We start from the raw sequence: 13,735 nt of genomic DNA on the forward strand, positions 1-13,735 counted from the left end.
ATGAGTTGTATGTATTTATAAAAAATATGATCACCTCAGTTTTCTCTAGTCATACGCTGCTATTTGATTTTTAAAATAGAACCTTCACTTTTAATATTACATTTCAAACATTGAAAAGTATATTTCAAAAATAGCAGGATATACACAATTTCTAATAAGTACATATCTTTAGTTTTTGTAAACCGAAATACTCTACATAAGTTGTTAATCCATAAAAGCGTACAAAGGAAGGTTTTAGAATTTTCCAAATTGGCTATTTTTCAACTTTTTCATAAATTTCTTTGTTCTATGTACTACATACTACCAGGGCCGGATTTTCCCTTAGTGCCGCCCTGGGCACCGTAAACAATACCCGTACCCATTACCCATATTTTACACAAAATTATGAGGGTTTAGAATACTTTTTGACTTTCCGCTACAAAAACCACTAATTTTTCAAAATTGGGAAGTTATTGATTTCAAGCCGATTTTTGAAAATCGAGTATTCATCAGATCTCGACGTTTTGAGATCATAGGAAGCTGAAGCTCAAAAAACTACTCCGAATGCTGTACCTAAATCCCATCAAAATCAGTTGATCCGTTCGAGAACATCATTGATGAAATGTTTTGAAAATTTTTTTTTTTCTTTTGAAATGACATTCGAGTTCCTAGTGAAATCGAGATATGGTACTCAGCTATCTCTATGTGCTTTAAAAACGTTAACAAATGGTGTGGATCGTACCTCAACCGGTTGATTCATTTAAAAGATATTTCTGCCCAAATATTAAAAAAAAGTAATTTAAAACAATTATCGGATCTCTAAGAGCTCGATTACTTGCAAATGCGTATGTTTTCCAGCGCTTTGAGCTCGAAAATAACAAAAAATTTGAGGGATGGCCTGTAAGGTCAACTGTTTCAGTTTTTTTTTTAAATAAATAAAATAATTGATTTGTTGTTGAAAATATTTTTATTATGATTAAAATGATTAAACAAGAAACATTATTTTTCGTATTAAAAATCATAAATTATAATGACACATAAATTGAGATACAGGATACATATTTTCAGACAAGCACGCCTGATTTTTTGATTTGCAAATTGGTCAATTAAATCTTCACAATCCAATCGTTGAAGCAACTCTGATTCAATGCATAATATGGCTAAACTTCCACATACTTCCTTGTTCTGAATTGATGTATTAACTGGCTTTGTTTCTGTACCTTCCTTTTTTGAGAAAGATCCATCTTGTTTACGAGTTTTATATAATATTTCTTTCTCCTTTTTATTTTTCTCCAAAGCACGGTTTCGATAAGCAAATCCGCTTAACTTTTTCCATCCGTCGATCATCTTTGTAAATTATGCACAGGTTATATATGTTTTTAGATAAATATATAAATTTATTGCAAAATGCAATTTTTATTTTGCAATTATCTTCCACAATTTCTCCATCGTAAAAGTTCTTTATGTATGCATATAAATCATCTAAAAATTGGTGTGGGTCCTATATTTTTTTAACAAAATATGACCACTAATTTGCATTAGCCGCCACTAGTTATATGTAAGGAGCCATCCATAAATTACGTCACACGAATTTTAGGACTTTTGAACCCCTCCCCCATCCTTGTCACAGGTTGTCACATTTTTATAATCCCCCCTCCTGATGTGACGTCACACATTTTTTAAATTTAGGCATATATTTAAAAATAATCGAGAGAAAACAGCTATTTTCATTTTTTACTCTTTTTTATTAAATGTTCTAATAAAATCAACATAAAGTCCAATATTTCAGATAGCGAGAATGCTAAATTATTAATAAATATAGATCAAGTTCGTCGATTTTTATACTTTTTTATTCACATCTAAATTTCGCGTTTTAGTATTTTAAATTTTAACAAAACACACAAAACTTTTGACCCCCCCTGCCCCTTGTCACATCTCGGTGATACCCTCCCTCCCCATTTACGTGTGACGTAATTTATGGATGACCGCTAATGTATGGTACTTCAACCATATTGTAAACAGTGACAGTTTCTTGAATAATTAGGTCAATAAAACAAATTTGAAATATGTGATACTTACAAAAAAAAAAACAATCTGATCTACTTATATTCTGACAAATTGAAGTGGTCATATTTTGATAATGAAGTATGGTAGGTACCCAGACCGTTTTTTAGGGAATTATTTTTATGCTCACAATGTTTCTGTGTATTTTGCAAATATGTACACAACCCTGATTGAAATCCCAGGATCGGCAACTCTCAATTTAATTTGTTTTGGAAATTTACTTTTGAATTTTTTTCACATGACCTGGACCTGGAAATCATTTCCTAAAAATGATCTGAGTACCGTACTTTATTATCAAAATATGATCCCTTTAATTTTTGATAATATAGGCAAAGGCATTAAAAAATCAAGTACTACCCATAAATATAACTTTATTTCCATCGGGACATATTTTTTAATTGTTTATAATGTTTACAATAAGTTGAGTGAGTTCAAATTCTGGATCAATTAGTCTTTCGATTATATCAAAGTGATCTACATTTTTGATAGAAACAAAATTGGATTTTATTCCAAATTTTAAAAGGTATTCGTTAAATCTCCTCCCATTGTCGACAAACGCTGGACTGTCGTTCTCTGCTACAACTACATAAAAATCTGTATCTTTTCTTACAGACAACTTCTTAAATATTGGACTTGCAGCCCTTGCTGAGTCTTCGTCGAATTTAAAATCTTTATTGTACTCAGTTTTGATGAGCGGAAGCAAGTCGTATATTCCACATAAAAGAAACGCTCCTTTGAATAGTGACTGATCTGCCTCGGGAAGGGAAGGTATAAAACTTTCGAAGAGCCTTGCAACTATTTGGCCTCCAACAGAATGGCCGCTTAAATATAAGCCGCTAAAAAAAAAGAAATAAAATAATCCAATGAATATCGTATTTTATATGAGATGAAATCTTAATAAAAAAATATGCACAGAGCACATCTTATGTATTTTTAGTATTAATTTGTAGAAGACTAAAATGAATGATAGAGGTGTTAAACTGGTTGCCTATAAATTGTAAATTATACAGTTTAGAATCTTTTAATTTTAGAGTAGGTATATGGATTGTGATTAGTGTGAACCTGATAAAAAAATTTTACTTTAGTAACCCAAAGTGCCTATTCACACTTGACTAAACCGACTAACAATACTCCGGTAGTAGATGTGTAAAAAGGCAATAAATGGCGAAGTTGTTGAGATTCATTTTCCTATTCTAAATATATTTTGCACATGCTCAGTAGCTACTTTAATTTTTCAATCTGCACGTGCTTATGCAATATCAAATATGCATAGGCAATTAGACTGAATTTTTGAAATGAGTAATCAGTCCATTATGGAGTGTATACAAGGAGTGAAGACTTCGAGTTAAAAAAAATGAGCCATTTCTTGGGTCAAGTAACGGCGGCGCTGCTGTAAGTAAGTAGAGTATGAAATACTGAATACTAGGTACTGAAAAACAAAATGACATGTGGAGATGATCAAATTCCCAGTTTCCTAATAAAGGATTGCTCGGGAGTTTTAATTATACCACTACTACAACTATTTAATCTTAGTCTCTTCAGCAACTTTTCCCGATATTTGGAAAATAACAAGAATATGTCCTATACTTAAAAGCGGCGATCCCGGAAATTTGATGAATTATTGTCCTATTGCAATTTTATCCAACTTCGCAAATGTTTTCAAGATGTCTCTATATACTCTAATCTTTAGTATTGTCAAGGGTTATATTTCACCAAATCAACATGGACTTGTAACGAGACGATCTACAGTAACCAATTTAGCTCAATTTACTCAGTATACAGCAAATCATATGGATAACATGTTGATGTGGTGTATACCGACTTCTCGAAGGTCTTTGACAAAGTTAATTATGGCATACATACTTCTTAATAAGTTATGTTTATTTGGCTATGTCAAGGCAAATAATTATAATTTAATATCTACGCAGTGTGATATAAACCACGCATAACTCTTTGAAGAAGCAAGGTAATTTAAATCTAAATTGGTTTATTTTCATCTGAAGGAGCTATTCTTGAAGTTTCGTTTTCAAACACTCTGTATATTTAACAAAGGTCAGTTGATTTTGGAACAGCAATTGCGTTTTTCTTTAAAAAGAACCCGTGTTGTTAACGATTTTAAAAAATAGGTACCTCAAGAGATTTATATCAAAAAATGTCATTGGGAGAGATCGTGCCTACCGACTTCTAGGGAGGTAAAAAATTAACAACACTGATTATTTATAGTATCCTCCAAACTTATCTCTACCAAATTTCAATAAAATATATTGTTTTTTTTGGTAAAGATATGGCTAAAATTTGATTTACAAAAATCATTAAAAAAAAAAATGAAAAAATTGTCTTTATGTTCTATCAGTCCTCGAATTTACATAATTAATCTGAAACACCCCTGTTCATATGTAGGCAGTTTGAAGTGTTTTGACAGTTTTACTTTAATGAACTTTTGTAAAGTTTAAAATTATTATGATTTTTAAATTGACAATAACAAGATAACATTGATATTACCTAGATCCATGTTGCTTGGCATATTCTAGACACTTTGCAACTGCTTTTGTAATGTTTGCATTAATTTCTTCTACAGAAACTTTTGGCAGGAGCTCGTAACCTACCAATATAGATTTTATTTTATTTTTGTGTAACTGTTTTGCTATGAATGAGTTGTTGCTGTGTGTTAATAATTCTTCTTTCCAGTAACCACCATGAAAGTGGACGAATATTGGAGCATCTAAAAAATGAATTAAAAAATAATAAATAAGTGTTTGAAAAATGTTATTGCGTATGCGTAGGTAGGTACCTATTACAATTTTTCGTTTTATGAATTACTATAATAACATGTTTTATCGAATTTGAACGTTATTTTTCTGTAACTCACCATCTGCTAAATCGGTTCCAAATATATTATATGTTTCCCTTTTTCCAGAGCCATATGGTATATTTAAAGTACATGGGATTTGATTTTGGACTTCTTTACTATCTAAAGATAGATATTAAACATTAGGTAGATATATTAAACAGAGATAATTTTTTATAAATTTGTGGCAGTGCACTTTTATCAGTAATTGATTTCAATTTGATTTACTGATTTCTCATGGGACTTTAATAAATTTGTATTTTTTATACAATTTCAAAATATTTTGTGTTAGTTATTTTGTCACGCATAATTTTTATTTTTTTTTGTTTTTATTTGCAAAAAAAAAAGAATTAGTGAAAAGTTGTTTTTATGAAGCAGACGAGGAATATTTTCTTTTTTGTAACAGAAATATTAATTTTATTTTTTTTTCGTCGGTAGCAGAATGCTCAATAAACAAAGAAAAAATATATAAGTTTGCCATTTTCAATATATTTTCTTAGTAGCAGGTTTTCATAAGTCAAAGAAATTGATACATTTTGCAACCTTGAATTAAGTGTTATATGAACCTATAACACACAAAATTAATTTTGTAACACTATTTTAGTGAATTCTGGTTACATTAGGCAAGTTCAGTATTAACATTTAGATGCCCTGAATGTGTTTTGTTCTTTTCTAACTATAACACATGAAAAAACAAAGAGGTATAGGTACTTATCTGGAGCATTTCGATATAAATACCCAACTTGCTTATTTTGATAAAAAGATATAGTGTCAACAGTGCTGATGATAAAAATAGTTAAACACTATTTATATTCATCATTTTGTTGTTCTTGGGAATCTTTATTAAGTAAAATAAATCAAGTTGCTTTTTTTTCAATGTAACTATAAAGTCTTTCCTACCAATGCCGTTTTAATTTGACTTCGTTTCTCGTTTCCTTGTTATTGTCAATCTTATTCTTGTCGTAGAACGAGTAGAAATTATAGTAGATAACCTCATTTATTAAATAGAACAAGTTGAAGTCAATTTTTAAAATTATTAGAAGTTAATATCAAATAAATAATATTCAAATTTGGTCTTATTGAATGGCAACAATGATAATAAATTCATTAAATTCTTTATGAATGCATTTCTTTGATTGTATAAAACGTCTAGATCATAATTGATTACAATTACAATATTACAAATTTACAAATTTCTACTTACTTTTTTCGATTATTTCAACATGTTTGGAAACGATAACATCAGGTAACAATCTTTTCGACCATTTGGATGGGGAATATAAAATATCCAATTCTGATTCTGCTTGCATTATAGTATAAAACTAGAATAGAAGCCGTTTAAATTCATTTGGTCCTGTATTCATTAGTGATGGGAGATTTCGAGTGAAAAATCGAGTGGTACTCGATTATTGAGATTGATTCGAGTGATTAGGTATTACCCTACGGTTGCACCCCAAAATGTTAGTGCATACTGCAAATAGTCACGGATTGCGTAACCTTTTTCTTAGAATAAAACGAAAAAGTGGTTAGGTTTTGAAGTGCGTGAGCTTTTTTTTTTTTTTTTAGCTACGCTTATAAGTAATATATGACTAATACAAACATATTTGTGCGCCGCTGGGATGAAAACGACCAATATCTCGTATCTCGAGTGATCACTCGATTATCAAAATTGGTCGATTATGCCCATCACTAGTATTCATTGATCGTAATAGTGAAAGGAACTAGGAACTTGTTTTTGAACATTACTCACAAATTGTGAAATCGACCTACAGACTAACCACGTGCGCGAATACAATACGACATTTATGGTGTTATGTTTTCGAGATAGTAACAAAATATAAAATAGAACATTAAGTGCAATTACAAGTTATAATTGAAGCAAATACCGCAGAATTTTTAAATATTTAATGTTACTTACGTGAATGTTTAAATACCTAAGGGCCAAATTATTAAAGTAAGTTTAACTTACAGTTAACTAACAATAAGCTTAGAATGTGATTTAATGCAATTAAAACGTACCGACATCAACACATTCTAATCGTCCAGTTAGTTGTACTGTAAGATAAACTTACTTTAATAATTTGGCCCTAAACAAATCACGAATGTGTAAAAATACTATATCCTTTGTTTAAATCATTTATATAGTCTTAATTATAATGTTTACTTACACTTTTTCAGAGTAGATGAAGCTAGATAAGATACGAACGTTTATAAGACAACAAATCTGCCTTCGTATTTATAAGATGTTATGTTAAGGACGGGATTTTGTACAAAAAATATCGCCCAGCGTGTCACGAAACGGGACCCCGCTACTCTAGCGGCCAACACTTCAAGGTGTGTTAATTTACGCTGGACCACAGTATACTAAATTGATTAGTATACTGTGCGCTGGACCGATATTTTAACAGGCCTCACGCCCGATTGTTCAGGAACGGCTCCAATTTGTGTACATCAGAGCTGGGTAATTACTTGTAATTTAAAAATAGTTACAATTACAAATTACTTTAAAAAAAAAGGAACTAATTACAATTACAAAGTATATTCTTTAAAAAAGGAATTATATTAATTTAATTACAGTTACATGGAAAATGGATTTAGCAATTACTTTTCTAATTACTTTTCTAATTACTTTTATGATAAAGTAAATTATAGTGACCAAACAGAGAAAAAGGAAAAAGTTAAGTTAAAAATTTAAATTAAAAGTGTTGTGTAATATTGCGTTTTATTATTTATTAGAATTGATACTAAAATGAAAAGATTATTCTTATTCATTTTCTGATATAGAATTTTTATATTTTTATTCCTAATCTAATAATTTAAACTAGTTCAGTTCATACTATAATTTTATATTATTGGTCAGGTAATTAATTCAACCCGATGCTCTTTTTTTTGGTTGTTAGTACATTTGCAAAATATAGAATACAGTAGTTTTGGGTAGACTGGAAAGCAATAATTATTATTAAAAAAATTACGAATCGAACAAGTACGAGTGAAAGGCTGAGTAACCGAACCAGAAGTTTTCTCAACTCAAAATAAGAGCAGTAACACATAGATACATAATATATATTTTTATAAAACTTGATGCTATAGACAACATATTTTTACTTCGTATATTTTCTAAATTAATAATAATTATAATAAAATAAAATGTACTCTGTTAATTCTGAGGTTAATTCACCAAATCACTTTTTATTGTTCACGCGGCACAAGGCTTTCCTCAAATGAAATAATAGAAGTCTGCAAGTCTGTACGCAATTACGCAATACGCATGATCTTAAAAGTAATTATAATTATTAGAAAAAGTAATTGTAATTGGAAAAAGTATTTGTACTTATAGAAGTAATTTGTAATTCGATAGTTCAAATAATATAATTACAAATTACAATTCCTATAACGATTTTGCTGCAATTACAATTCCAAATTACTTTAACAAAAAAAAGTACTTAAATACAATTACAATTACAGGATAAAAAAGGGAATTGTAATTGCTAATTACTTTTTCACCAGGAATTACCCAGCTCTGGTGTACATACAGTCAGGAAAGAGAGTAAAGATTTTATTAATCATTAATAGATTATCGAGGACAATAATAATTTTTTTATTAAGTAAGCAATAATTTTTAGTTAATAAGCTTAAACAATCTTAGAATTACCATTCCTTTATTATAAAAGCAGATATAATTTTTAAAATTCCATGTAGTTTCTTCTTCAAAAGCTTTAAAAAACGTATAACAGGAATAGTCAACAGACTAATGTTTATATTTTCACGTTAACAATCCGATACATAAATTACCTGCTATTTTCAGTAAAAATGATATAACTTGAATTATTTTTTTACTTTGGTGAGACGTATTAATTTAAAAAACACTGCCTAATTACTAAAATATATAGAAACTTGCTACTAATTACGTTTGGAGAATAATATGTATAGTAGGGTAACGATTTTTTTTTTCGTCTCTTGTGAAAATATGTTAGTTGTACATATGTTATAATGTTTTAAGAGCCCCCTCAAAAAATCAGCTCAAAAAAAATTTTTTTAAAGGTCGCTCAAAATTTTTAAAAATTTCGAAAATCGTCAAAAATTGATTTCTTTTTTGTTTAATTTTTTTCCCGTTGTTTTATGATTTTCTAGGTTGAAAAAAATCTCGATTCTGAAAATTTCAAATCGATATTTTAATTTCTAAAGGTCATTCATAATTATTTTAATTTTCAAAGTTGAGCGACCTCTAAAAAATAAAAAATATCAAAAAAAAATAAAAAATTATTAATATTTTATACTCACAGTGCGGTAGTAAATTTTGCCTCGAGACATTTATTAAGTGTCTCGTGATTTATTTCTATTATTTTGTTGATCAAATTCAATGAAAAAAATTGTTAGTTCGTTGATATTTATTTTTTAGAGGTCGCTTGAAAACAAAGGTATCTACACTACTTTGAAAATTAAAATAATTATGAGTGACCTTTAGGAATTAAAATATCGATTTGAAATTTTCAGAATCGAGATTTTTTTCAACCTAGATGATAAAATAACGGGGAAAAAAAATTAAACAAAAAAAAATTCAAATTTTTACTGACTATAAGTCGCGCTATCGTCTTTAGTACTGTGAAGGTCATTTGTCTCGAAAGCTCTTTTTTTTATTTTTAAGCAAAACAGAAGGGGATGCTATCTCCGTAAACAACAATCTGAAAAAATTTGTTAAAATAATACAGTTATAAAGGCTATACTATATACTCTGCATCGGACCGTGAACGTAATTAACCATTTCGATACTGTTTTTAAGAATGTCATATTTATAACTGTATTATTTTAACATATTTTTTTCAAATTGTTCTTCACAGTTATTTGCTACCTATGTCAGTTCTTTCTTTTTTTAAAGAACACCATATTTACGGAGATAGCACTCCCTTCTGTTTTACTTAAAAATAAAAAAAGAAGACCTTTTGAGACAAATGACCTTTACAGTATTAAAAACAATACTTCGACTTATCGTCAGTAAAAATTGGAATTTTTTTATCAGTTAACAAAAAAATTACGACGAGTTAAAGTGAGAGGTATCAATAATTTTATATGCAGAAAATCGTGATTTTTTCAACATTTTCATTAATAACTAAAAAATGGGATAACGAAACCAACTGAAATTTTAGCACACAATAGAGTAATAGCACAGAATATATAAGCTATATATTCTGTGGTATAATTAAAAATATTTTAACCAGAATAAATACAATATTCATTCAAATTATTCAAAGTATGATATGCTTTGTACCTACTGGTAGAAAGGTAGATATTATGAAGTAGGTAAGTAAGTAAACATTTATTTCCTTAAGTTATTACAATATGAAGTTATATAAACAGAAACAAAATTTTTGAGATTAGAGAAAAATAACATAAAAAACCTAATTAAAGGTGTAAGGAAAGTATTGTGTTGACGATAAATATTAAGTAAGTATACCAATATATTTACATATCTGCGTTTTAATGTAAAATTTAAAAAAAGAAGAGGAAAAATACCTATATAGAGCACAAACTTACGCTAAACATTAAAAAATAAAATAAAAGGCAATAAAAATTAACAGTAAATAAACAGACACATATTTGTGTATTTACATGTACAAGTTAAAACTTAATTTTGATAAAAGACGTGATAAACTATTATTGCCTTAGAGTGCACTGATAAAAAATTCATTTAAACAATAGAATTCATGACCTCGTAAAAGGATCTTTAGTTTTCGCTTGAAAACTTTACTGTTTAATGTCTTCAGGTGAGATGGTAATTTATTATAAACCTTTATCCTCGAATACAAAGCACCATTGCGAGTTCTATTATAATTATTATATTGTGGTAAAGTGATTTTGATGATGTGTAGGATAACTATGATAATTACTTGGTGTGTTGATCAAATGTTTATTTTTATGAATTAAAATAAATAATCTGTAAACATATAGATTAGTAAGGGTAAAGATTCCAATTTTTTTAAAATAACTACTGCAAGATTCTCTATGAGATAAATCACATAGAATTCTTATTGCCTTTTTTTGTAGTAGAACTAGTAGATCCTCCCCAAAGCTCCATTCCATATTGCAATACACTCTGGAAATATGCATAATAAACAATCTTTGCTGTGGAAAAATCAATATTTCGTTTAACAGTTAGTATTGCATATATGACTGTCCCTAACTTTGTCTTTAAATTGGTCATGTGTTCCATCCAATTCAACTGAGAGTCGACATAAATGCCAAGAAATTTTGTAGATTGTACTGAGCATATTTGATCACTATTTAATTTTAAAGAGGTATCTGTAATTCCACGTAATTGAAATGTTATATTGTTAGTTTTATTGCAGTTTAGCATCAGCGTATTTGCAAGAAACCAATCAGAAACGTGTTCTAAAATATTTTGTGGTTTGGTTATTAAATCGTTTTTGTTAGCATCTTAGCAAGCTGGTGTCGTCAGCAAATAATGAAAATTTGACCTCTGGAAAATTTGAGACGATATCATTAATATATAACAGAAATAACAGTGGTCGCAAAATAGAACCTTGTGGAACTCCGCTTTCAACACTGGCAAAGTTGGAATGATTTTAATTTAGACTATTTCAGTACACATCTGTCTTTTAAATAAATATGTTTTAAACCAATTATTTTCCTTGTCAGTTATGCCATAATACTCCAGTCAAGTAATATTTGGTACAATCAAAGGCTATGGACATATCCCAAAAAATGCCTAACGGGATTTCCTTATTTTCCAAACATGTTTTCTATTAATTTATGAAAAGTGTAGCCCGCATAGTACCTAGTTTTCCACGATAATTCCGCAAAAAGTTAATATAAACATAGATCCTGATGTTCTTTAATTTAGAGATAGAGGACGTTAAAGATTTCAATTTTTTTAAATTTCCAAACTGTCAAAGATAATAATTAGATCAAAAGATAATATGTACAGAATAAAGTGTCATATCAGCTAATAATTTCAAATTTATGATAATTTATAAGTGATAAAGAGAATATTGTTCCAGACAACAACCGAGCTGACTCCAACAATGTTGCCTATTATAAATAAGGCCTAAAACTATGTCGTCATATAAGCCTAGTCAAATATTAAGAGAAAATTAATTTGTCTAATTGCGAGGATTTTCAATTGTTTATACATGAAGGTTATGGGGGTTCACAATATGCCGTGGTACGAAACATCCATATTACTTGATATAAAAAACTTGGATCTTGACCAATTTTGTCCAACATAGTTCTGCAAAACTCTAAACGACAGGGTAGATCCCCTGATTGCAAACCTTGCACAGGTTGATAATGAAAGAGGTGTGTACAGTTTATTTTTATTGCTCGCTATACTGTTGTTTTGATAATGCTCCAAATTTGCGAAGCATTCGTTGTGCTCAATTTATTATTTGGTCGGAAAGAATTTATGATTCTTTTAGTTTCTTCTTTCTCGTTGATTTATTACAAAAACTTCTTGTTGGTCATTGGCCACAGTTCTTCTGACACCGAACGAGCATATTTCTATTTGGAAACCTCGTTCTGCTTCTGCAGATATTCCTTCACAATAACCATGTACAAAATATATGTCCACAAATTATTCAGGGATTTTTGATGTCCTGAAATTTTTAAAACTTCATGCGAAACAAAATGATGTAGCTTAAATAAAACAATCCATGGCAGTTGAGGTTATATTCTCTCACAGCCAACAGCGATGCCGGCCAAAATATTTGCAAAAAAACTTTTGCAAACCTAAATTGAAAGATTCAAGTTTTGCTCGAAAACGTTGTTGAATGCTTTACGCTGATAATGTATTTATGTATTTCCTGTACCAAATTAAAGAAAAACGTTAGGACCTACGTTTATATGAACTTTTTTCATTAAAATAAGATCATAAAATAGTTGTTTCATTGTTTCCCATACAACATTATTAGTCAGAATAGTTCTTTCTAATTCACACCTGTATGGGTAAGATGGCAATAACAATATTATGATATTATTAGCACAAAGTTGCTACACGATTCAAATTATGTCTAACAGAAAAATATTTAGCTCAGCTGAGTCTATCCTACCTTTCATTCTGAAAATATTGAGAGACAAATTAGGGCCATAGGATTAGCAGGGTAAATTAAACAATATAAAATTGATATTCGTTTTATTCACACATAAACTTTTGAAATACGTACAATGGTATCACAGAATAAAACCTAATTTACTTTCAATTTTGACTCAAAGAGGAAAATATAAGTAGTTAAATTCTTGCAGTAACAACTCATTTCAAACCTTAGTAGCTATATAATTCATATTTTTAAAGCCATCTTCATAAAATCTACTTTATTTAACATAACAAAAATATCAAAATTAAAGGTAAATCAGGCGTAACAACAGAAGAAAGGCTGAGAAAACAAGAGATGGCCGATAACGTTGATACAGGTATTTCATTCTCAAATTTTAAGATATGAGACGTTAGGTATAGCCCAAAAAACCCGTTTTCCCGAACTCAGCGGTCTCATAATAAGAAAGACAGTAGGTAGAGAATACCAAGGACGTACGTGAAACAGACTGTCCAGGATTGAAGTTCTGTCCTACGTCTAGAAGGAATGTCTTGTACGTCCTTGGAAAAAAACGTTAAAAAGATCTCCATAAAGTTATATTATATACATGTAGCAATAATTGTTTAAAATACTAATGTTAACAATATTTTGATTTAATTTTTACTAGATGTAAAGAAAATTGTTGGACTTCTTACCAGGTGAACATGTTATTGCCATTAAAAGAATATGATTTAATGGGATTGTAATAAAACCTCTGTCCATAATCGTATTTTGTGATAAATGAAGCAGTAAAGAAACG

General features: G+C 29.2%; 1 protein-coding gene across 3 annotated transcripts; it reads right to left on the minus strand.

The window, feature by feature from the left end:
- Nucleotides 1-2,397: 2,397 nt before the first annotated feature.
- LOC108904306 (kynurenine formamidase) lies at nt 2,398-7,229 on the minus strand. 3 transcript variants are annotated; one of them, XM_018706804.1, is made up of 5 exons: nt 7,060-7,229; nt 6,096-6,213; nt 4,913-5,014; nt 4,546-4,765; nt 2,398-2,879 (listed from the first exon to the last, which is right to left on the minus strand). In XM_018706804.1, exons 2-5 carry the CDS (start codon nt 6,199-6,201, stop codon nt 2,438-2,440), a joined length of 870 nt encoding a protein of 289 aa, XP_018562320.1. In that variant the 5' UTR covers nt 6,202-6,213; nt 7,060-7,229; the 3' UTR covers nt 2,398-2,437. The 3 variants fall into 3 exon arrangements, with proteins under 3 accessions (XP_018562320.1, XP_018562322.1, XP_018562321.1); XM_018706806.1 differs by lacking the exon at nt 7,060-7,229 and adding an exon at nt 6,810-6,912; XM_018706805.2 differs by lacking the exon at nt 7,060-7,229 and having other exon boundaries at nt 6,096-6,375.
- Between the last annotated feature and the right edge of the window lie 6,506 nt (nt 7,230-13,735).

This window comes from Anoplophora glabripennis, unplaced genomic scaffold (genome assembly GCF_000390285.2).
Source record: "Anoplophora glabripennis isolate ALB-LARVAE unplaced genomic scaffold, Agla_2.0 scaffold101, whole genome shotgun sequence".
NCBI classification, from domain to species: domain Eukaryota; kingdom Metazoa; phylum Arthropoda; class Insecta; order Coleoptera; family Cerambycidae; genus Anoplophora; species Anoplophora glabripennis.

What these genes read in the sequence shown, in the direction of transcription:
- LOC108904306 (XM_018706804.1), bottom strand. Translation starts at nt 6,201, where the DNA reads ATGCAAGCAGAATCAGAATTGGATATTTTATATTCCCCATCCAAATGG. An exon ending in TGTTGAAATAATCGAAAAAA is followed by an intron (nt 5,015 to 6,095) that starts GTAAGTAGAAAT and finishes ATCTATCTTTAG; the next exon opens with ATAGTAAAGAAGTCCAAAAT. An exon ending in GCCAAGCAACATGGATCTAG is followed by an intron (nt 2,880 to 4,545) that starts GTAATATCAATG and finishes CTTTTTTTTTAG; the next exon opens with CGGCTTATATTTAAGCGGCC.